This window comes from Erithacus rubecula, assembly GCF_903797595.1.
Source record: "Erithacus rubecula genome assembly, chromosome: 3".
Lineage (NCBI taxonomy): Eukaryota > Metazoa > Chordata > Aves > Passeriformes > Muscicapidae > Erithacus > Erithacus rubecula.
The window spans coordinates 45,094,306-45,120,152 of record NC_136689.1 but is presented as its reverse complement, the minus strand read 5'-3'; the positions used below and the strand labels follow the sequence as shown (position 1 = coordinate 45,120,152).

The window sequence follows — 25,847 nt, the reverse complement described above, 5'->3', positions numbered from 1 at the left end:
TAATTCCGCTAATGCCTAATTTCTTTCCAAAGGTATAGTTCCTCATAGGACACAAGAGATGTTTTTGAAGAACTGTTGTTATATCATCATTCAAACATTGTGCACATTGTGTACATTGATGTAAGTCAATCCTGTTGGGGGCCTTCCATTCAAACTGCTTCTTTGAAAAGACTGGGAAGCATCACTAAAATTCAGGTTGCTAGGCTTATCTGTTTTCAGACATTGGTTGTAAAGCATATTTGTTAAGCACCATCTGCTGTACATCCAGAAAATAGCAACCAAAATTTATATTCTCTTTCCAGCTTTAAAAAAAATAAATTAATTAAATGTTGTTAACTGTTGAATAAATTATTTGGCCTCTGGAATGTTACAACAGTATTTACCTAGTCCTAGAAATATATTATATATTGATGTAAAGTTATATAGACCACAGACTGGGACAGACACTTGGGGAAGAAACTGCATTACAAAATACAATGTCATATAACAGAACATTGAGATGAATGAGATGGGAAAATAACAGTGATGATAAGCCTGATTTCCAGATTTACTAAATAAAAAAGGATGAATACAACTGAAGAGAAAGCATGGTCTTTCTAGGGCAAATTTAACACATGTTAACCACAGGACACAACCATAAAACATAAATTATGCACCAGTCAAAAATCCAAAGAGAGGATTATTAGCTTGTCAGTATGCTTAAATTAGAAAAATAAGTATTACCAATATTCTCGAACATTAGAATTCTATTGATGATGAGCTGTAAATTATGAAGAAAAGTACACCAATTACTAGCCTGAATTAAGAAAATAGTCTGAAATAAAGAAATCTTGAGATTGCTTAAATGAAAAACAGACACCACTTTTTTCTCATTCTCCATGTAAGCTCTTTCTTTCATATTTTTCTTAAAAAAATACTTTTCTATTTGAGCATTTTTATGAAAAAAAAAAATAAAAGCATGCTACAAGCTGTTCAGCTCAGAAAAGGTCACACAGAAGGGAGGGAAGGATTACTGCTGTGATGTGCAAGGAACAGGTTGCCCAAATGAGCAAGACAGCAGAAGTGGAGGAGCCCACTAAGTTCCATGCTAGAGGTGCCCATGGCACCCATACTTTGCCTTCAAAAACAGTGCAAGTGCTCTGCAAAAGGTCAGTCTGCAAACCTCTACATTGGGCAGAGACAAAATGTTGATAGTTTGTATGCTCGATCTCACCAGGAGCCAAGTGAAGCCTGGCAAGAGAGAAGTGGGGATAAAATCCATAAATGCACACTGTTTTGAAGGAGAATTAATACTGCAGCACTCTTGGTGAAGAGGCTGCATCCAAAATGGGTGGAAAAAATAACATGTAATAACTGTGACCAGTGAGTGGTTATTCTGGGGTAGAAGTTAGGTGTGGCCATGTGAGTCATCACCAGGCCCAAGGAGCATGCAGGGTCTGATCACACAGCTTTGAAGTAGTGCCCTTGCCATGTCTGCTTGCCCTCACTCCTCAGAATCTGAAGAGATGAGCCTGCACACCCCAAAATGAACATTCAGTATCTCGTGATATCGAAGCAGCCTGTTACTGGGGGCTTCACATGAGTTTAGTTAGTACAGCAAGGACTAACACAACTATAGAGGATGCAGCACTAGTAGTCCTGTGAATTTCCAGCAAAGTGCCAAATCTCTTACCTTCTGTGCTCTCCTCAGCCTCTCATCACCTCCTTCCAAGAGGAAGAAATGCATCAAAGAAAGTTTTCTTGCTCAGGGTAGAGCATGGCTTGCTCTCAGTCCTAGCTGTTTGGGTTCATGACCTACTAACACTTTCAGAAGCAGATCAGGCTGCTCTTGGCAAAGAAGAAAACATAAAAATACTTGACAATTGTAAGGACAGATCTGGAGCTCAATGGGCATTAATAGAAGCCTTGCTCAAACATAGACCATTGGATTTCTAACAAATTCATTGTTCCTAAATTTTCTGTGATTTTTGTAAAGCATCACCATTTCTGTTTCACCAGTGAGAAAACTTAGGAAAATTAAGCAGTGAAATAACTTGGCCAAGCAGTACCTCATAAATAAAGCTGAACTGAGTTTGCATGGCTCCTTGCTCCCATCCCAAGAAATAACTATTTAAATTCTTAGGAGAAGGCAGTATCAACCACTGTGTGGGAGGGAGATGTTGTTTTTCTGAGTCAGACTCTGCAAACCGTAACAGTTTTGCTGACAGCTATGAAATAATAAAGCATTTATCTGCATAAAGATAATAAATATTCAGTTTATAGGGGAATAAATAATGTCTTTACAAACATACTCATCACAATTATACTTTTACAAAATTGTATTAGTATAATATTCTTACCAAAACTGTATGGCAACTCAAAGACAAACCATGGCAAGGTTACTGCACAGTTTGCAATTCTGTGAGACATTAAACTACATAATAAATTTAAATTCAACAAAGATATAAACTGAGACACACTGATGAAGACAAAAATTTCATAAAATTTTCAATAGGTATCATTTTATATTAATGCAGGTGAAATCTATTAAAATTTTATGAGGAAATTGCAGGAGTAAGCAAAGTAATTCTAAGTGCCAAAATGTCAACATTCTGCAGTAATGCTCTTGACACTACAGAGCATTCTCCATAAATAGCCTATAAATTTTTTCATGTAACCCATCCATACATTAATAGCTTCTAATAAATGTGATACACTCTGCAATTCTCCTTGCAGCTTCTCTTCCCCTTCATCACTTACAGGGTAGCAGTTAATTGAAATGAACAAATAAAAAATGCCAAACATGTTTTTTGACATAGATATTATCTTATGAGTTCCACTAAAGTGATTCTTGATGCATACCAATATGAAGAAAGTCAGGGCTATATATTCAACATGGTGGAATTAAAACACCTGCGTATCTGCACCCCAAACTAGAAAACAAACATTCAGATGCCTACGATGGGATAAATTATTTCCTCCAAACTCTACTCATTTATTTCAGTCCCTTCAAGACATAGTGAAATTTTAACTTCAGAACTGCATCAGCACATACCCACTTGGATAGTTTTGATTCATATTCTGTAGAGCACAGTCAAGTTTTTTCTGTGGGTTTTGAAAGCCATTCAGGGATATTTGTTAAAGAAACTGAATACTTGCACTAAATATTAAAAAAAAATTCTTAATTATCTTTTCTTCATCAATTTCTACAGTCATAATTTCCTTTTCCTTATTAATACAAAGTATTAAAACTATTGTGAAAATACGAAAACAAATTTTTCCCCATCATTTGCAAACTGTGATCTCTTGTAGAAAATGATTTAGACTGATTTGGGCTACAGATGCTTTTATTCTAATACAGTGCTATCAGAGTTTTATAATGAACTATAGCTAGAAGCAATTGGGAATCTAACAACTGAGGGCATCCTCAGGATGCTCAGGATCCAGCAGGATTGTGGATAACCTCCACAGCTATAAAGTTAGGATGGTGTCAGTATGAACTCAACCCTCTTTAAAACTAGTAAGCTAGAAACAGTTCATTCACTGATTTTTTTTTTTTTTTTAATGCAAAAGAAAAAAATTCAAGACCACTACATCCCTTTGTTTTAACAATAGCAATGAATAAAATAGAGTAGGAAACTGCAAAGTGAAGAAATTATTACATTGACATGGGAAATCAATAGAAAAAAATTCCCCAAGCTTCTGAAGTTTCAAAACAAAAGGCTTCAAAAAGTTTTAACTGGTATGATTTTCTAGCAGTAGATAGCAGCATGATCTTAAAATAGATCTATGCATGCAAATCATGAAGAAATACAAAATATCACAAGGATTAATATTTGATCCTGTCAGATGCCAAACTCTCTGGCCCTGGCCCAGAAAACCATTTAAGCATGTGGTTAGAAGTCAGTATGCATGTTACCCCATTGAAGCAAGGGAGGTTATTCAAAGTTTTGAGTACAGATAAGTGCTTTGAATGATTGGGTCATTAAAGTACCAACCACTTACTGCCAGAATATGAGGCCAAATTGCTGCTACAAGCAGGTTGTCCCATTATGAGGCTTACAGATGCTCTTTGAAGTTTTCTTTGAAGCATTTCTTCACCACTGGATAAGGAAAACAAAGGTGGGTCTGTCCAGGCAGAAATTTCCTACATTCCCATCAATTCACTTTCATGTTCAAAACCAAAGTATATTGATGCTCAGGTATAAGAATCTCTAAGGGAAATAGAAAGTGTTATCAATGATAATGCTAATTATATCATGCCATCACACTCCCACCATACATATGCACCCCATAAGAGCCAACTTCCTCCTGTGTGAAGTGCTGACATTAACTCAACTCGCCATGAAAAGGGTAAAGTCATGCAAACAGCAAATGCTACTTGTCATACTTAACATCCCTTGAAGGTTCTAAAATGGTGCTTGATGGCAAGTAATGTTGCTGCCTGATAAAACTGGTGCTATAAATAAAAATTAATTATGCTTTCTTAGCAGTAAGGAGAACTTGCAATTTATCTCAAGGCCAGGAACAAGACTGGTTACAAAAGTACACTTGTAGCTTTTGTTTTGACCGTTGTGGCTATGTGTGTTCACTAAAATATATGACCTGGGGGAAACCAAGGCAAGTTTGCTGTGCTAGGAAATATGTGCCAGGAAATTTCCAACCCTAGAAATAAAATCTCTTTCCTTAACTTTGGTGACTTCTTCAAAGGTAAAGTAACTGTTGCGAGAAAAGCAGGAATAAACTCATAATCTTATTTTAATTATGGATTTCTATTCCAATTAGATCTCAACATGTGACTACACTGCCTTTGGATTGGGATTTTGAGTGATTGGTGGGGGCATGTGAAGGATCAAGAGCTACCTTATTTTCACAGGAGAAGAACCTTATTTTCTTGTTAGAAATTCTGATGCTGAAGTGTCACTGTTATTTTGCCTAGAAACAACTTTTTAACACAGAGAAAAGGTGTATATATAAGGCCTGTGTCCTGAAACATTTGCACCTGTGGACTAGAAAAGGTTCTGTAAGGGAACAGAAACATCTCTCTTGCCACTGGGCTTTCTAAAAATGGCAAAATCTGGGATAGAATAACAAGCATTTGATCAGTGTTATGTAACAAAGTTCCTGTTTGTTGAGACCTTGGCATAATAATATCCTTTAACTGGGACTGTTCCTGAAATAGTAGAACACCTTACCACTTCATTGCTAAATGCTGTCGACTGACTCTTACCAGCTGAAAATACATGAGTTGTAATTATTGTATCTGTTAGCTCTGATGTCACCTTGTCCACTTTTGATGAAGGCAAAAAAAAGCAAACCACCCTACCCCTGCACAGCTGTTCAAGATCAGTCTTACTGACAAGTTCTGTCAGTAAGAAGCCATGCAGTGTCAAACTGTATTTGGATCCTGTGTTCAAAAAAATGCAGAAAATATGAGAAATTGCTTATTTTAGGTTATCTGCTGAAAACTACTTACGTGATACAGCGATGGGTTTGCTTTTGGGTCAAACATTAAGAATATTTTCTTTTTGGTTAGTTGGTTGGTTGGTTGTTTTTTTGTGGGTCTTGGGACGGGAAGGTTGGATTTTTTGTGGGTTTTTGTTCAAGTGCAACCAACCTTACTCTATAGAAGAAAAGTGTTCTTGGAAGATGCAGGACTCTTGGGTTACAACTTAAATTACTGTTTGCCTGTGGCTTGACTCCATGGTATGTAAAACTCAGTATACAAAAATAGATGCAACTTATAAACACAAATACATGAGGAGGAAGTAAATACATTTGACCTCCACATATGCCAACTAAAAGCTCATTTCCAAGAGATGATGATTTGGGAGTGATGGGACAACATGATGCAAAGCAGACCTGAGTAGATTGGTAAATATCAGCTGACATTACCCTCACATAGCATTTTAGAATATTTTCCATCCATAAATTTTAAAAAGATGCATAAATCCAGAGCCTTGTTTCCCAAATGAAGTTAGAATATTAAACAATTTGCCAGAGAACACACAGCAGATTAAGTGTGAAACTATTGATCCAGGTGTCTACTCACTCCATTGGACTACAGAGGTGTTTCTCAGATTTCCCTTCTGGATCATTCTTTGATTGGAACCTCTACTCCTTCAAATATATTTCACCTTACAAATTGGCACAAAGTTATATGCACAGATCGACATAAACCTTATCAAGATCAAAATTTATACAATAATCAGTTTTGTATGGTGAATACAACATATGCCATATGAATTATCAATGTTATGTTATTATTTAAAAAATTATTCCACATTAAATGCATTTAGAATACTAAAATTGGATTACCAGTGAATTTCATAAAAAAAAAAAAACCCCGGTGATATACAGGAAACTTCAGCTCTAGCATCCTAGGGGCAATATTCCATGAGGAAATACAGCAGGAGGAAGATGGGCTTCAACCCAAACTCTGTGAGGCCAGTGGTAATAATGGTATTGTTGGTATTAGGCTAGACTTTCAACTTTTGGCCCTGAAGGAGAGAGACGAAGACAAGAGTGGAGAACAACAGGCCCACCCAGGCCTGATATGATCTCAGTAGTTCAGTTATGCACAGGGTAACCACAGATGCAGGCGTAAAACTTCTCCCAGCTGGAAATTTGGGGGAAATTTCTAGAAAAGTAGAACAACCTTTTCTTAGATGGTACATGTGAACTGAGCCAACAGATTATAGCTTACTCTTGCCTTGAAAACTAAATTTTGAAGGGAAAAGCTCTACATCATCATAAGGGCACAACCACTTGGCTTAGAGATGAAACCATTTTCCTCTCTTCCTCAGTCTCCATCACTAAACTGAAAAGCATGGATCTAGTCTTAATCAGGCAGATATGAAAAATTTAAACCAAAAAATGAGTCCTCATTTTGAGATGACCTGGCTCAGGTTTCAAACTGAACAATTTTAGGATCTAAAAATAGAGTTCATCCTACAGAAGGACTGAGTCTCTTCTTCACCTAGAATCAATTAAGCAAAGCTTGAATGTGATCAGTGGACCAAGAAAGCTGGAGAGCTCTTCCTTCACCTTTCATTCACCTTTATAAGTCAGGAGAAATGAGAAAAACAAGTGTATAAACTGCTCATGTTCATGTATTCATGTTGCCTGTATTTTTATTTTGGAAAAATTGAGCAGTAAGTAATTAAAATCTGCCCTAAACTAAAGGTAGGCAAATATTCTTTCCAATGGTTTAGACCCCATATGTCAGCACTGCAAGCTCACAAGCTGAGAAGCTCCTTGGTCTAACTGACACTTTAAATTATTTTAATGACTGCTATTTCATATTTTTACTCCTTCAGCCCACAGCAATTGTTCTAAATTTCAACTTTGCCATTTAATTAGCACATAAGCCACATAAAACACTTCTATTTTCCTGCTCTGATGGAATTTGCACATTTTCAATTCTGCTTTGCAGTGCACTTGCGTATGAGTCTTCAAAACCCTCTCTGCCAGTAAAGCTGAATTATTTGATTGTTCCAAGAAAACGAACACAAAAGGGACATAAAAAGATCAAGCTGAGTTTATTCAAGATTTAGATGAACATCTATGGAACACTCTTGGCATTATATGCCCAGCTCTTTTTAACTTTTTGTACCACTCTGGTGGTACAGTGTTTTGGATAGTGCAGTGCCTAAGTTAACCAGGTTCACTCAGCATATTCCTCCAAGGTGGGATCACAGACAGGTCGTATAACCCAAGTGTGTTTATCCACTCACTTACTGTAAACTCAGGCCCTGCATAACTTTCTCGATAGAAAAGAATTAAAGGAGAAAGTTGTTCAAAGCATTACAAGGGGAAATTCCAATGCAAGGCATGATGGAAGTAGTGTGGGAAGATATTACTTCATTATTAACCTAAAGCAGATGCACAAAGATTTCTATCATCTCCAGAGACCATTCCATCAGTGTCTTCAAGAGGCTTTCCAGTGAAGAAGACTAGCCCCCCGACCCTTCAGGCTTGAGAAAGTTGTATGAATTTTTAACTGTTTCTAATGAAATCATGTATTATTGCTTCCCCCCTGGGAGACTTTAAAAGTCATGCAAACTTCACAGAGTGGGCATGTTCATAAACCTCGGCTGAAAGACCACTAAGGAAATCATTTGCAGTTATTCAATTACCATTTGACATTCTCTGCTGGGTTTTGGTGGGGTGAATTTGTCTTTCTTCTAAACCATGCTGATAAATTAAATGACATTATTTTATGTTTTAAGGCACACTGTAATCAAGCATATCAGTGTGGGATTTGCTTTCTGCATAATATTTGGAGGAGACATGAAACAAACTTAGGTGTCCCAAACATGTTTAAGGGGATAATATGCACATGAATATTTTCTTCAAGCTGCTTATTGTGCATTCGTGGCTACTGCCAAACACAACAACAGAGATGGGGTATTAGGATATGAAACAGGAAGTGGTCAGATTTTCAAAGTGAGCTGTTGGGTGCCCTAGCACTTATGAAAATCTGGCCCCGACTCTTTGGTGCCATTCCAGAAAGAAATATCTCTATCCTGGCCATTGTCCAACCAGCTTTGGAAACAAATTTTGCACAGTTATTTCAGTAAAGCATAAAAGCCAATCCCCAGCTTTCTCTGCCTGATTAAGCACTGTCACCAATCACTGTGCAGCTCTAAGGTAGTACACATGAAATATTCCTAGATAAATCCTCCATCTCCAGAGAAATGTGTTTCCTGTACAACTGTAAATCCAGGTTCTGTATAGAAACTAATCCAGCCTGGCGGTGCTATAGCCCTAGAAAAGTTTCCTTGGTAACAACAAACTTATGCAATGGCAAACACATCCAATCTTTTCATGCCACGATATTATATTAAAAACACTTGGTTTATTTATACAACAACTTACAGATCAGGGTTCTAGAAATAATAATACATAAACTTTATAGCAAAAAATATACATATTATAATTAATCCTTCTATGGTATATAGAAATTATGTATAATTATGTGGACATATATATAAATATATGGGTTGTACTTATGTTTAGGGCATTTGTGTATGGACATGTGTGTCCAAATACACACAGTATACATTTATATATCTTTTTAGGTGCCACATGTGTGTTCTTAGAGACACACAAATACACACAGAGGAGCATATTTACACTCTGTGAGTAGACATGTACTTTGCAGAATCTGCACACAAAAGGCTGGAGTCCTTCACTGTGAGCATGAAAGGAGTCAGTGACCACCTGCATTACTGTCCATGGAAAGAGAATGAATGTCACCGCTGTGGGCACAGGACTGGTTTGATGCATCTTCCTCTGTGAAGAACTAAATTTGCTGGGCAGTGACACCCTGCAATGCAGGGCTTCTTGCATGGTCCAATTTCGTTCCAGTTGTCACATGTTTTGACACATCCCGGACCACAGGTATCATAAACTGCACCGTGTTTACACTGGATTGCTGAAAGGAGTTAAAAGGAACAAAATATGCATATTACACAGAGCCCCACAAGGAAATTTCCTTATCTGTTTGTTTAGTTTCTACTGCAAATATAAAAAAGCATATTTTGGCATGATGATTATCTAGAGGAAAAAATTACGTGTAAAACTTCCACTATATTACATAATAAATATAAAAGTAGCAAAATTCCCTTTCAAAAGCTATCAAGTCTACAGCAGTATTGAACTTTTTGATAATTTTAACAAAGCGAATGATATATAAAGCTTTGGCAAGATTTCTATCTGTATGCAGATCTACATTTCATAGTAAAGCATTAACACTGTTTATTTATTACAATGCCTTTTATCAAAGATTTCTGAACCATTTACAAGAATAAACAGTTATTATCATTTCCTCTCCTACAGAAAGAAGAAGAGAGAGTAATTCACCCCATTAGAATTCGGATCCTAAGATTATACTTTCTGTATTTCATATTGCAGCAAACTAAATCAATGTTGTTAATCCAGAAAAACCTTTTTTAAGACAAACAAACAAAAAAAAAAACCAAAACCAACCAAACAAACAAAAACAAACAAACAAAAAAAAAACCCAAAAAAAACAAAAAAAAAAAAAAAAAAAAAAAAAAAAAAAAAAAACCAAAAAACCCAAACAAAAATTAAAAATTAATTGCATCCATGCTTTGCCCTGTTTTACCAAGGGATCACTGACAGTGAGAATTCTTGTGCTTAATGATTCCAGTATCTATTCATTACTTTATGTAGCTGACAGTTCGATGCATTTTCAACATAAAAGATCACTGAAGGCTCAGCTAAAAGCAGTATAACTGCTCCAGATCAATATTAAAACTCTCAACATTTTATATCCTGCCTTTTTGGTATGGAGAATAATACACAGTTCAATGGCAAATAAAAGTCTGTTATTCTTTTTAACAGCTGTGCTGATGGCAAGAACAAGAACTGATAAAATAGTTCATAGATAGTAAGGGACCCTCAAACATCCAAAATCGTCTCATGCTATTTTCAGAGAGGCGATTGTATTAGGAAGGTTCTTCAACTTTGAGAGAGATTGAAGGTAAAGATTTTTGAAGTGACAAATTTTTTTATGGACAAAAACCACTGTTTTGTTGTGAGAATTGGCCTACAGTGTCATTACAGTACTCTTATTATTCATAAAGAGAAAACATAAATAGATTTATTAAATATATATGAGTGCATCAAAGAGAATTTATGATGTCTTATTGCTAAGACATCATAAATTTAAGGGGTGCCTTTTTACCACTAAGGGATCTTCAAAACAGCATCAGTTTCTTTCAAGTTTTACTTCTAGTGCATTTTATGGAATTTATGCACACACAATTCTCAGGACACAGATATTAATAAACAAACACAAGACTGCAAAAAGAAATGATAGAGGAAAATTACCCTGGTGATACAGAGAACTAAATGCTGAATATTAGATGGGTATTATATACCAGGGGAGAAAAAAACCCTAATATTCTATCTTTAAGCATAAGAAAGCACCAAGAGCAACCTACCTAGAAACTATGTGAAACATCTTTAATTGAACATTGTTTCAGAATATTGTTTAATTGAATATTGTTTCAGGCTGGAAACAAATATCTGTCAGCTGTGTTCAAGACAGGTTCATTCCATTTGTGAGCATAGATCTTTTGACAATATTTTACCAACTTTACATTTCTGTCTTGCTCTGCATAATAACTTCTATGCATACTTAAGGAACAAACAAAAGAAAAATTAAAAAAAAAATTTAATGAAATAGGAAATTTAGAAGGTGGGAAAAACATGCAAGCAATATTAAGCACAGAATAAAATGTAAGACTCCCAGGAAACTCTATGTTTCTTAACTTACATAGTGTGTACAGAATAGAGATTGAATCTCTGTGAGAGGGGAAACTAAAATGTGCAGATCTTCCTGGAGCTTTGCAAACAATGTATTAACTGACTGGAAAAGTAGACCAAGATGTTCAAGGACAGTTTGTAATTGTCCATACACAATGTAAATTATCTTACAGGAGCTATTTATTAGAAGCTTTTATCCTTCCTCTCTGAAAATAAGCTTCCATTTGTAGGATCTCTAACTAACCAACCAAAAACAAACATTAGACTTCAGCACATGTGGTTTCCATATATAAAGGAATACAAGATTTGGTTTTAAGGCTACACAGGTTTCCTCCCACAAAGCTTTAGTGCAGTAATAGCTGGCCTGTTCCTTCCACCTGAGCTCTGTTTGGTTCCTCAGCTGGTAGGTTTAAGGAAAGTTGGCTAAGGGCTCCTTTCCACTTTCTCATCCCTTCCCGAGAGCAAATGAGAACTTACTACAGCCTGCCCTTGGCAAGCCGTGGCATCTGTAAGTACTCCCCATTTTACTTTACCACACATGGATGTGGGATGTCAAAACACCTCCTTATCCTTCAGCTATGTAGAAGATGTGATGACTATTTTCTGCTGTAGGCAGCCTATAATGGCATTATTAACATGATGTCAAGGGAAAAATCAGAAAAGTACTATGGCTGCTGTTTAAGTTCCCTTAAACTGGCTTTTATTGTTGAGTGATTCAGTTGTTAACATGTGGTGTAATTGACCCAGAACATTTCACTTCATCAACAGTTTAAAATATAAAATAAAGACATTCTGCAGAAGGCTTCCCAGGAGTTGCTGGAGTGATTCACTACCATGTAAACATGAAAAACAGAAGTGGTGTCTTTTCACCTATCTTTTAAGACAAATTCCTCTCTTAAAGAAAAAAAAAACCAAAAAACCATCCAACGAAAGAACCCAAACTCAACGTACAAAAGTTAATAATAATACTGTATTTTGAAACATTACCACTCCCAACAGGACTTTTCCACCTTTCTTCTAGAACATGTGTTTGACATGACAGATGTGAGCTTCCTCAGACCACCTTCTGAGCTGGTGGGATAAAGCCAGCTTCAGCTCAGAAGCCATATAGTCACACAAATATAGCACTGTGCTTGAGCTAATAAACGCAGCCTAATAAGCTACGGTTTGCAGACTAGACCTGGTTTAGTCCAGACACTTTGGTAGTTTCACAGTGGAGGCTTCTGCACCTGTCTTCGTAGACATGGCCATAATTATTTAGGAGGAACTCTAATTCCCCACCACAGAAGCCAAAATATGTAGCATAACTACTGAAGGATTCCCTTGGTTGGTGATATCTGGTCAATCCAATTTCACAGAAAATTCTGAACTAATACTTGAACACCAATGAATCTTCTGTCTTCTTGTGTCAGTGTTACACAGTTTGGAGGTCTTCTGTAAGATGTCCAAATGGCATTTCACTCATAGTGCTTGCAATTTACAAAACCTCCTTCTAATAGAGCTAAATCTGTAGATTTAGGTAGATCTGGACACTGAACTTCCCATGATACACTCCTGTTAATATTTTCAACTTTCAGTTTTCAGTAAGTATCCACTGAAAAGCCAGAATAGCCCTCCTGATAAATTTACACAGGGAATAAAGCAGTTGAAGGAAAGCAACATATAGAAGGGAAAAAGAGTGACACATGCCAGAAAATTCTTCAGCAGAAAAGGGACCCAAAGGAGAAGAGTCAAAATCAGATATACACTCATTTCCCTCCACTCCAACTGATTGATCACAGAGGAAAAGAGAAAATTGTTCAGATTTTATGAAACTGTTGAAGCATGTCACCAAATCATTATATCTCTTATTATTGCACTTATTATTGCACAATATTATAGCTCTTATCTCATTGGTTTTTTGCATGTTTAGTTGTGCCCATGGCATAATGTTATTGCCTTCTGCCATCCTTGAGTATTCTTTCCTTTGGTATCCTGAGAAATGCAGTGTTAAATTACTATATCCCAAGGCCTTTCACCACTTCAGTTTACTTAATTGTATTTTATAAACTTCTTATTTAGCCTTTCTTCGGTAAAAAAAAAAAAAGTTCTCCTTTTCTTTTCACACCTTTTCCTTCCATTTCTATCCTTTATTTTCCCTCTTCCAAGTATCACTTTTTCTTATTTCTTCTTTTCCTCATGCTGGCTCTCTTGGTTTTTAAATTTCTCCTTTAAAATCCATATTTTTTCCTATGCTCATCTTAACAGGTCTAACTCCCAACTACTTTCCATGGCAACCCATACCCTTTTTCTAACCCTCTCAGTCCCCATATGGATCTCACCAACCTTTTCTTACTCTAACCATTTTCCTTACTCATTATCTTCCACTTTTTACTTCTCCAGTTAAATGACAGTTGACATTTCCTTTAATGAGCCAATGTCATAGGACAGCAAACCTTGAGCAGCAATATTCTGCAGAACAATGTAGGGGGAGAGGGAAGAGCATGTAGGGAACAGGACATGCGTGAGCATCCTATTTTCCTAGCCCTCCAGACAACACAAGTTCCCTGAAGATCATGAAGATGAGTTTACCCACAGCAGTTAGGATAGAGCAACTGGCAACCACACAAAATCTGGTTTTACAACACACACAAGTATAATTAAAACCTGACTTTACTAATAAGTATACTCCATTTTCATCAGAACACAACTCTTTCAAATATCCTGCCAGCCTATGAAACTTCAAGCAGGAAATGAGTCATAGGATGCTAAAATTTTATCACAGAAATGTTGTTTCCCAACTATGAACTCTTACCTGTAATTGGGACACAATAATTGCAACTACTTGTTTTGGAGAGAAAGAAAGTCAGTTAAAGATTAAAATTTTGATGCTGGCCACTGGTACCATACGGAAAGCAGTGAATGCACTTTAATTTAATGCTTACTGTATTATTGACTTAGAAGATGGTGCTACTTATCTGATATTGGATACTTAAATAAGTGTTTCTAGAGTACATAGCTTTCTTTACATGGCTTATCTATATTTTCTGCTTAACTAGATTTCCCCTTTTCCTCTAGAAGAGTTTAAAAAAATCATTATAATTTAAAAACTTCTTTCATTAGCTTTCATGGAGGCTGTGTGTTTAAATTCCTTCATAATGTTCTCTCTGATGTTTTTGCATCAGAAAATTTTCTTCTCTTTGGTAAGATGCCAGAGAAAATATTGTGAAATGAAGCCTCAATTAGTTAAGTCGTGATATGTCAACACTTGTGTAAAACTCCTTAAGGCAGGGGCTGCGAGCAAAGAGTTTTTACTCTTTTTACAGCATCTGCCACAGTGAAGTCTCAGTCTGAAGTGCTTTGGAAAAAAAATCACAATGCTTGCTTCAGGTTCTGCATGGATCTGTTACCAGATCAATAGATTAAAATTATATACATTACTAGCGGTGTCTAACACCACACACTTGAACAGGGTTTTCACTTAGTGACAGCCTGTTTGGATTGTTCTGCTGCTTCATAAGAAAAAAAGCTAATCTTTTGGGAACAGTCAATCAAATGTAATTTGTTTTGTCACTCACCTATCCCTGATAAAATTACTTCAACAGAAAAGGAAATTGAAGTTAAGAGAGCAGACCCTGAACCACACACAATTACCAAAACGGACCACAGAGTGATAGCTCTTAGACCAGCACTGAGTATCCTCCTCTCATTGCTTGTTGGTTTTTTTTAGCTACTGTTAACTGCCTTACATAAATCTGAATATGTTTTCAGGCAAATCAATGGAATTACAGAGTGCCCTAAATTAATGAGACCATCATCAGGGGAAATACTCATCTGCAATATTGCGTTTTAGTTCAAGTGCCCATAGCCACAGGCCACTGCTTCTCATGGAAGAAATTACTCACAATTGCAATGAATGCAGTCTGAATCAGTCATACAGTGAGTATGAACCAAATGCAATAATTAATGCAAATTTGCATTTTAGTATTTCCACTAAATACATTTGCTCCTCTTCCCTTATTGAATCTACTGCAATTATATGTGCATATTGTACCCGGAAATATAAATATATTTTGACAGGAGGTTGAAGGAGTTTAAACTTTTTCTGTAATCAACAGTTTACATACCCTGAAAGAAAAACTTCCAAGAACTTCCAAGCTGGTACAATTCCTGTATCATTTTTGATCCTACTCCACCGTAAGAGGATAGTATGATCATAGCTTATTAGTCTATACAAAAGTTTACAAAGAAGCAGTCCCAAAATACTTACCTGCACAGTTCTGCTCTGGCACCCACTGGACTTTCAGCCCTTCCCTCTGACAGGCTCTGGTGTATGCCAGGAATGACTCACAGTAGCAGTTTTTGTGGATTGGACACTCACACATGTCTGTCACACACGACCTGCAGAACAAAGCCCCAAAACAAAAAAGAAAGGAATGCTTAGGCAGATATCTGCCTGAGGTATGGAGTTGTTTACTCTCCAGGCACATGGCATTCAATGACACAGCAACTTCTGCTAAAAGGCAAGAAAGTTAAAGGCATCCCTGTGGTTACATCCCAAGGACTCATCTCTTTATTGCTGTGATGCTTTAATGCAGAGAAGCCTCCAGAGCACCAGGAAACCACAGAGAAATAGAGAGTTGAGAAGACCCAAGAAATGTCAGGTAGAGAGGACTGAGACCACAATGGGGGAAGGCAAACTCCATTTTTTAAATGATTTTGTGGCAACATAAGATAAAAACTTTTTATTTCTAGAAAGTAATAATTTAATAATTTTACCAATAATCATAACAGTAGTGTTAAGAGTATGAAGTCTGCAGGCAATGAACACGTCCCTCCTCGCAAGAGATGATGCATCTTTCCAGGTTACCTCCAGACTCTTCTTGCTTTCAGTGTTTGAAAACAGCTATGTGCTTGCCCTCTCTGCAGCATCACTACTAAGTGCCAGACTTTAAGATACTCCAAAGGAACAGCACTGATGCAGCTTAACTGAGCAGTTTCATGCTGGGAAATCCCTCAATCATGGTTCATACTTCCCAGTCTCTTTTTCCATTGGATTCTTATGTGGAAGTACCAGGACAGAAAGCAGAGCTGCTAACAGGGCCCTATGAGAAACTGCTACTGTGGATGCCACCAATATATTTCAAGTTAGCTCATTCAGAACATGTACCTGTTTGACACAGACCTAAAATATAATTGGTAAGAGTCAAGAGATTTGCAATTGGTGGTTTCTCCATATGCAAAATGTTAGCCATTTCTGCATGTATAGCAATGTGAATTCAGAAATGCTGAATATCTACTGCTCTCACCAGAAACATTAAAAGGCAGAGAGAAGGTATAGGGCAGCCATACTCTGAAAATCATGCCCTCAGTTCCTCTGCTTTCTACTGAATGTATTCTGTGCATTGAACTTGGGTGTCAGTAGTCAAGGCCCCCCTGCTTCATGCATGTTCAGGGGCTTTCCCATTTCTGAGAGAACAAAGGCACACTTGCAAAGATGAAGGGCTGAAATGAAAAATGTGCTCCTCATGTTAGTTGCTCTTTCTGTGGCCCATAATATGAATTGTCTATAGGAAGAGGACAGATACAGGCTTAGTTTCCCTGAAACTTTTTCCACAGCAGAAGAGCTTGGAAGCTGTGAATAGCTTGAAAACAGTGCAAAAACCTCAGTCAAAGTAATCAGAAGCCCTCATGCCCATACATTGCTCTAGAGTAATTGAGAACCCTTTGTGGAATTGGATCTGGTGGGTAGGAGCAAGGTTGGGACATCACCTGCAGATACAGGATTTTAACCTAAAACCATGGGACTTGTAGGGACATGTAAGGGCATGTTCCTAATTCTCATTTATGATTGGACCTTTACCATCAGATACTTCTATGTATTGCTAAGTTGGCCACTCTCACAGGTCTTTGTATGTGTGCCTGCAAGTAGTGTGGACATTTGTTATTTTTGTTACATTAAAAGCCTTTATGTTTTTAGGCTACTCCTTCATTTCTGTCTCTCTATATTTATGCCACGGACTTCCCAGCTGGCCTGGTCCTGTTATAGCCACCACAGGGTGGTTATAACGCTTTATTCAAAACTAGAAGAAAGGATTAGTGATCCCTTGAACACAGACAGGCCAGTTTCTATAAGTACAACACTGGCCCTTAAAAAAAACATTTCCCCATGCCAAAGTCACCCGCTGCTTCAGTGACCTGAGAGTTCTGCTAGACATTTTCATGAGTTTTAAAAAAATTTCTCTCAGTGGACCCTCAAAATTAAATTACCTAAAAAATCACTGTGACAACTAAGTAACACAAGTGCTAATGTAAAAAGGTTACCTGTCCTTGATTCACTGATATATATGTGCTGTGAATAAACAGAATTGCTTTGGATGAAACATATAACATGCTTGTATTTACAGACAAGTTGTTTTCACTTGCAATAACTTTACTTTCTAGGGGCAATGTAATTTTACTTCACTTAAGTCATGCGGTAGGTTCGTTTACAACTTTCCCAGTAACCGATGTTGCTGTATGCATATCACAGCTGACAGACAAGGAAAAGATTAGCACAAGATCTTTGGGATGGTTTGATGTTGCCAGCTGATAAAAGACCTTGTATAAACACAAAGGGTCATCTTTTTACTGACACAGTAAATAACTTCACACTGTTTCCTTTGGCCACAACATCTCTTTGTGATCACTTCCCAGTATCTCCGCAGCAGGCACTGCTCCATATATTCCATGCAATTTAAGATGTGCATGTCTCATTTTTATAGTGAAGTAGATGCTTGCTTGCTACTGAAACATGTCATTATCACAAAGAAAGTTTGTCTATAATCTCTGTAAATAGTTGATTTTCAAGGTACCATTTTATAATGTTTTTGTTTCTGTGCAGTCCCCTTTATGAAACACATTTCACTGCCCTCCAGTCACATTTTGTCATTATTGATATTCATAGTGTTTAGGGATGCTTGCCAGTATCAGCTTGGCTATATGTTCACCAACTTCCTTGACTAAGAACTTATAAATGCCTAAAGCTGAGGTACTTCCTCTGCTTTTTAGAGCATACTTTTAAATTTTTTTTACCATTACTTGGAGAGAGATGCCACCTCTTGCACTGAGTCAATGAACCTACACCTACCTCAGGTGCTTGCGTCAAAAAAAGATACAAGACCAGGAAAAGTCCAGGCTCACCAACAATCACCTAAGCTTTTTAATAGCTAACAGGTACGAGGCAAGGCTAGCACAGACTCTGGCAAAACCTAGGCATAGTCTGAGGGATTAGGGAAGGGAGGGTGCTGTTCCCAGCCTGCAGGAGGGCATCCATGCTCTTTGAAGCACAGAGCTTAGCTCCTACATGCATATGAGCAATGCCACCCATTAACCCTTGGTGTTGACATGCTATGGTGTGAAACATCTGAGCTTTGGCTGGGATCAGCACTATTTGCTACCTTTTTCCGCTTAGGTGTCCACTGAGGAAGGTAGCATACCTTGAAAAACACAAAGAAACTGCTGATTCATTACATACTGAATTGCTTGTGTAATTTTTATTTTCATTAAGTGTTTAATTCTGGTGACAGCTGCTGGGGTCAAGCCCTAGGCTTAGCTGAGAAGCCATTGCCAGATTGCAGCAGTTTTATTAATGAATTACAATTTCTAACTATTTGTAAATTTAATTAAATTAGTTAATGTTAAATCAAAAATGAGCGTAAAGAAACTTATATCCACAGCTGCCAAGTCTAGTGAATAAAAATAAACCTCCTTTAATTTCCTAATGAAAGGGCAGTTCTGAGCAAGGACACAGAAGTAAAAGATGTCCATTCTCTGGGAGCTGGCTCTGAGGACCTGCCAATGGCCCATGGCCAAGCTTTGACTTTTGGTCTGTATTTTTATCAAGAGTTGTTTACTTCTTGCAGTTAATTACAATTCTCACATTTATTATTGCTACAGTTGAGGTAAAGGATGTTTTACCAAGCAAATTGAAAAACTGATTCTTCTGTGCAAATCTAATCTTTTCCCCTTGTAAACACATTTGGTATGCCATAGCATTTATTTTTTTATCCTCTCCAATGATACAGTTCTTCTGTATTCTTCTATCATTCTTCCTTTGAATCTGATAAAGAGATTTGGTGACACTACGTACTTGTTATCTGTACTATAATCTGATTGGACAGTTCAAGCAACAAAAAAATACATTTTAGTAAAACTTTGGAATTATGCCAATAATGAAGCTCTACTGACAATTTACTGTACTGCACAGTAATGGAAACTTTTGTGGGATACTGTGACTTCATCAGGAACTAAGCATTTGCATAAATGAAGGAAAAATGTATTAGAAACTTAAACATCAAAACATTACAGTGAGCCAGAAATAATCCCAGAAGAAGAATGCAGCACAAGTTACTTATAAAATGAAGCTATTTTACTAGCTATAGAAATACAAACAAGATACTTCAGGTGACCTTAGTTCTTCCCCCAGTGAAATCATACAGAGATGCAATGATGGTATGGGCCAAAAGAAAATTACATTTATTTTAAGGATATATTTACATTTAGAAAAAGAAACACACTTGGATGTGACCGTGGCACTTTATCTGGCATCCCTGCTCCAAATAAGCACTGGAACACAAGCAACCTCGGAGTCTTCTGCTGGTACCAAGTGCCTCACTGTGATCCCTTTTGATGCTGTCTGTGCTGCCTGCAGGGTATGTGTCAGAGATGGCGTTAAGTGGGTGTGTATAATCACAAACTGTTGCAAGGGGAAATCCATGAAATCGAAGGCATCCAGCAATTGTGGGACACACCCTTGAAGGAGACACACACTCTGCTGCCACCTCTTCAAAGTAAACTGGATGACTACACTCCTTCAGCAACAGCCCTTTTTCATATTAAAGCATAGAAAGTCTCCAAGTCCCACAAAGGGTGAAGAACAGACTCCTGTGCTACATGCAGTATTTTTAAAAAAAGAAGATCACAGCAATGATGCCTACAGCCTTAGTCTGTGCTACATGGGTTTGAATTGCAGATACTCACTTGCTGAACATCAGCAGTTCATTTCCCTCTGCAACACACATGAATTCAAACCCAGTGTGGTTTAATTTTCCCCCCACATTTCACAACAGGATGCAGTGCATTTTTCGAAAATTTTGGTACCTTTGAGTTGTTCCAAACAGATGAAAAACAGTAACATCTTCCTCTTTCCGTTAGTAGATCTCAAGAGATTTTACAAAAGCAATTAGAGAGAGTCATCTATCTCTAATCAGTAGATACGCTTTATGTATATGAAGAAGCAACAGGTGGTGATTTGGTTTGTCCTCTATACTTGGAATAAGCTGTACATTTGCAAACTTCAAAGCCTGAAGAGTCATCTGCCTAGAGAGGAAGATGAATTTCCAGCCCCACCATCCTATGAGACATGATTTCTTAGGATAATTTTTATTGGGTAAGCCAAATTTTGGTACAAGCATAGCCTAATTAGAGGAAAAATTAAAGCCTCTGTCAGTAGTTAAGTTGTTATGAGAAAGTTTGTTTGGCCTGTTTTTTCAACAAAGTTTAATGACTTGCCTTTATTTCTGGCACCAGATAGAAAAGACATTTCACAAGGTAAGAAGATGAGAAGATGAGCCATTTTCCAATACATAATGGGAAGTCTCATGCTGTTGCTATGGCAAACTTGTCTGCACGCGCATGTTTAACCTTTCTGAAGTACTGAAATATAGTATGTAGAGCTGGAGACTTTTAATGGCTTTGAGGCTTGAGATCAAAGGCCTGAGATCATTCTTTCTTTCTCCAGAGTTTACTAACATTAATGCAAAACCAGCAAGTAACTCAAAGAAAGTAATTTTGGAGGCTGCTGAAAACACAGAAATTCTTATATTTATTGAGTATTCATTCAAAGCACTTGCCTGGGGATCTGACAGCAAAGTCAGACATTTTCAAGGATCATTTCATCCAAGATCAGGTAACCATGTCTGTACTCCGTCTGTGCTTTTCCCACACACCTTAACATTAGTAACATTGCCTTAAACTGAGTATCTGATAAAGACATCTATAACAAAATTAAATAATCAGTGCCCTAACCCTTTTTTCTGGTGAGTGTGAAAATAAGGGCCCACAAAAACTGGCAAGCAGCTTATGGGCACTTTGTACTGGAGAATGCCCCATGCTGAAGAACTCCCACACTGCTCAACAGGCTCCAAAACATCCCTATGAGTGTGGGAGCAGAAAGGGAACTCACAGCTCATCTTCAGTGAGCTGTGCATAGCAAATGTACTGCAGGCACATTCTCTCCACAGAGAAATCTCATTCTTATAAAGACACATTGGCCATAATGCTTGAGAATATGACTGTTGTTTTTTGGTGAATTGCAGAAGAGGCGTTTTCAGTAGTAGGCATTTCAATCACACATTCAAATTTCATCCTGATTCCTGATTTGTGTGCGACTGTGATTCAACCATGGACTCTATTGCCACACTGAGCTAAGCAGAGAATTATAAAATGCATAGTTTCATCAAAGGGAAAGAGCTGCATGTGATCTAAGATTTTTGGGGCATAGCAGTCATGTTACACACACATGAAGGGTCCTAATTTAACTCTGAGTATCATCATTCCTGGTCCAGATATAGGCTTGGCACTCAGATAATTAAACAGAACCACACAAGGCACCCACATCCATCCCTGCCTTGCCAAGGAGCCCTTCCAAAGCAGTTATTTAGAGTCAACATAGAAGAAGGTTGCTTGCAATGCAAGTGGTAATTACTGCTGGTAATTTCCAACACAGCAAAGACAGAGAGTAATTAAATTTTGATTTATTTGTGTATACATTTTCTTAAAAAAAAATCAGAATCTATATTTCCCTCACAGAGGATAAGAAAAAATGGTGCTTTCCAAATGTTGAATAAATGAATGTCCATGTAGGCCTCTGAAAAGAAACATTATTGTGCTGTACAATATTACCACAAGCCTACACTATGTGCTGCTAAAAATATTATCCAAAAGCCTTCGGATAAAGCCAAAAAGAGTGTTCTGCATGTATTTTTAACATTTATATAAAAAGCATTCCATGCCAGAATTGTGTTTCATTACTTTAACCAACATTACCCACAAGAATATGGCAAAATTAACAATGAAACATTCTGGAACATTTTCTAAAACCTCGTGAAAAAGAAGTTGTCAAGACAGCACTACCCTGACACTCTTTATAATTTCTCTCAATATATAGTACCAATGGTAAATGAACTTCAAAGGAAGGAAGGAGGGAACAAGAACCAAATAAAGAATGGATTGGCATAGTAACCTTACCTACTTCTTTCTTCATGATAATAGTCATACTAACACATCAAGTAGGCTTTTTGCTTTTTCTGCTTGATCCTTACAGGCAACTGTAGTTTTAGTTATACTTTCTGGTCCTGAGAATGGAAAAGGTTGGCTAAAATCCCTCCATGGGGAAATAGCTGAACAATGACTAAGGAAGACAATGTAGTCCCATGCTGGAGTCCAAGAAGCATCTGGTATGACTCAGAATATTTCCTAGATCTGAAGGTTACATTACAGCTGAGCAGATGATTGGCCACCTTTAGAAAGAGTGGATTTTTGCTCAAAAAACTCACAACAGAATATGGAAATGCCACCCACAGCTGCAGAAGAGCTGACCTCTTGCACTCCCACACATTTTCAGAAAGTGGGAGTTTTCACCTCCTCTTCTTCTGTTTCTGCTTCTCTACACCATGCAGAATTTCATCTTTGTTATGCAGCCATGGCATTTGAAATAAACAGTCCTGGCATTTGAAAAAAAAATCTGTATGCAGGAGAAGTCAAGTGGTTTGAGTTCATATGTAGCATATCCTTCTTGTACCCATAGGTACTGGAAGGTCACAAGGAGGTCACCTTGAAGTCCTCTTTTTTTCCAGACTTGAACAATCCAAATTCTTTCAGCCTTTGCTCATACAAGAGGTGCTCCATTCCTCAAACCATTTTGGTGACCCTACTCTGGACTTGCTCCAAAAAGTTGATGTTTTTTGTATGCTGGGGACCCAAAACTGGATGCAGCACTCTGGGTGGGGTCTCACAGGAGAGGAGTGGAGAGGTGGAATCCCTTCCCTCCCAAGCCACAACCTAGAAGAATTCCTAAATTTCCTAATGTTTAGGATTTCTTAAGCCAGTAAGACTCCTTATTACAGATCCTGTTCTGATATAACATAGCAGTATTCAAGTTATTAGACTGACCACATCATATGCATATATCAAGTCTTTCTTAAGAGAGGAAAAGTAACAGAAAATGTGGACCTTTTTAATACCCATATTAGTATTCTACATTTCCATTCACTCTGTGCAATGCTTAGCTTAGCACTTACACTGCTGAAGTTAATTTGCCTTATGACAAACACCCCATCATAATGGAATTTTCAGTGTCCTCTGGCATAGCTACCAAGGAAAATCCATCATCATTTTGATCTTTTACATTCTGTAACTGACATAAAATTTTATCTTTTTTCCATGTCTAGACTTGATTTTTATAGACTATTTCCCCCAGCTCTCTAGTCAAGTGGAGACTAAACTGCCATGTCTTATCTAGAAAAAAAGCTAGTAATTTTAATTCAATTTCAAAAAGATGGGCACATTTTAATATCTAACTATATACATTAAAGTGCTTTCCATCAACAGTTAAACTTCATTATTGTGTTTCATGCAGTGCAAATGAACATGGCATGGACTAAATAGTTCTAATATGACTGCATCAACTTTCACTCTGGTAGACAGAGAGCCCATTAGTGCATTCTGTGTCACAGCCCTCATCAGAGAAAAGCCAGAGGTTTTGTTTGAGCTTATAAAGATCCTAGATAGAATCTCAAAAATTATTGGAGGGTTTTGAAGTCATGGCCCTACAGAAATATAAATCATGTAGATATACCAAAACCATATTTTCATAGTCATTAGATAAACATGTAAAATGATACAGGTTTTAAATCTTCAAAATAAAAATTCAAACCAGATCATCTCCTTCTGTCTGCTTACAAAATGTATTGTGACCCTGTGATAGTATCTGTCATAAAAATATGTCATATCCAATAACAAGCACAATGAGAGCATGAAGCAGGAAATATTTCTGAACTATAAACATAAACTGAAGTTATCTTCAGCTTTTGATGATGATTCTCTGTATATATTTCCAATGAGGTCTTGTGATACAATAATAAACAGGCTGGAAAGCTCAGAAATTCACATTCTTAAACTCTGCAGAGCCCACTCCTTGGCCTAATCCATATAAAATTAACTTCAATCAAGCAGCGTTTTTCCTCTAGGTGGCTGCAGAGCATTTAAGAAGTAGCTGGCTCCCAATGGATTAAGAAAGACAGCAAGTGAAAGACCTGGTAGGACTGCTATTTAGTAAACAGCTTTCTCCCTCATCGTGCTGTCTCTAGCAAACAAGATCCAAACTCTCATCTCAGCAAAGACGGACTCACTGGAATGCCGCCTTCCAGCTGGTTGCATCCTCACAGTGCATTTCACCTCTGAGGTCTCCTTTGCTCTTCATCAAAGCAGTTGCTAAAATTAGGACTTGGATGAAGTGGCACAACAGTCAGCTTACCTGAATTGAAAAGTTAAAAAAATACTCTGTTTCTGTGTTTTATGGCTTCCTGTGTGGTCCTGGCCTGTCTCACATAAAGACATAGGCTCGTAAAACATGATTGAGACAGGATTCAAACACATGAATGCAAAAACTGCAGTCCTGGTAGGGTTACTCTGACCCCAGCAAGGCTGACCTTTTTCATTATGGATATTTAATTCCTGCCTTTACATTTCCTCAGGTACCTCTGCTTTTGCTCTGCATGTTCTCACGACCACATGGGCATTGGCAGGCGTAAAGCCTGACTGACACTCCAACAGTGAGGCCCATCAAGGACAGCTGCCTTAAAACAGTGGCAGTGCTGCCATGTCCCATTCAGGATTCAATAGACTAGAGGGTGAGCAGAGTGATGGGGATTCATCCAGGAGGCAGACCTGGTTTCTGGTTTCTAGTCAGTTTGACACAGCCTGTTACTTCACATGCTGAGAGCTTTGGATAAGGTATGCTTTGCACACTGCCACAGTTCTTTAACCTTCCTGACTGCAAGGTCTCAAGTGCAAAACACCATACAGAGCTTGAAAACACAGTGGATGAAAAGCTGGCTTCAGGGAAATCGCTGGGGATTTTCCTGCTGACAACATAGGAGCCAAGACTCAGAACTGTCATCAGCCTTTTTTTTTTTCAGCTCTGTACTTCAAGGTTTTAAAGGATCCAGACTCATTTAGGACACCACTGAACATAAAATTCAAGCTTTCTGAATGTAAATGCTATGAATTAAAATTTCCTGTACTAGACATAGTGACTCCAAGACATATCAGTCTGGCCCAGGGACCACATAGAATCCCACATAGATGCTATAAAGCCAGAATGACCTAGTTCTGGGTGAAGTGGGATAAGATATGAGCAGACAGAGCCAAGGTTTATTCTCGAAACTTACCTTCCAGTGAGTTGGTTTGAGCATGGTCATTTACTTGACTAGATACATAGGCAGCTCTGATGTAAATCAGCAGACTTTAATGAGAAATTGTAGCCACAT

At 37.6% G+C, this 25,847-nt stretch overlaps 1 protein-coding gene across 1 annotated transcript in view; it reads right to left on the bottom strand.

Moving 5' to 3' along the window:
* Window positions 1-8,819: 8,819 nt before the first annotated feature.
* BMPER (BMP binding endothelial regulator) overlaps window positions 8,820-25,847 on the bottom strand; it is a 145,065-nt gene continuing 128,037 nt past the window's right edge. The window contains exons 14-15 of the mRNA XM_079302621.1: window positions 15,527-15,657; window positions 8,820-9,418 (exon numbers count right to left, since the gene is read on the bottom strand). Of these exons, the coding sequence (XP_079158747.1) occupies window positions 9,237-9,418; window positions 15,527-15,657 (313 nt within the window). The 3' untranslated portion in view covers window positions 8,820-9,236. The remainder of the gene's footprint in view (window positions 9,419-15,526; window positions 15,658-25,847) is intronic.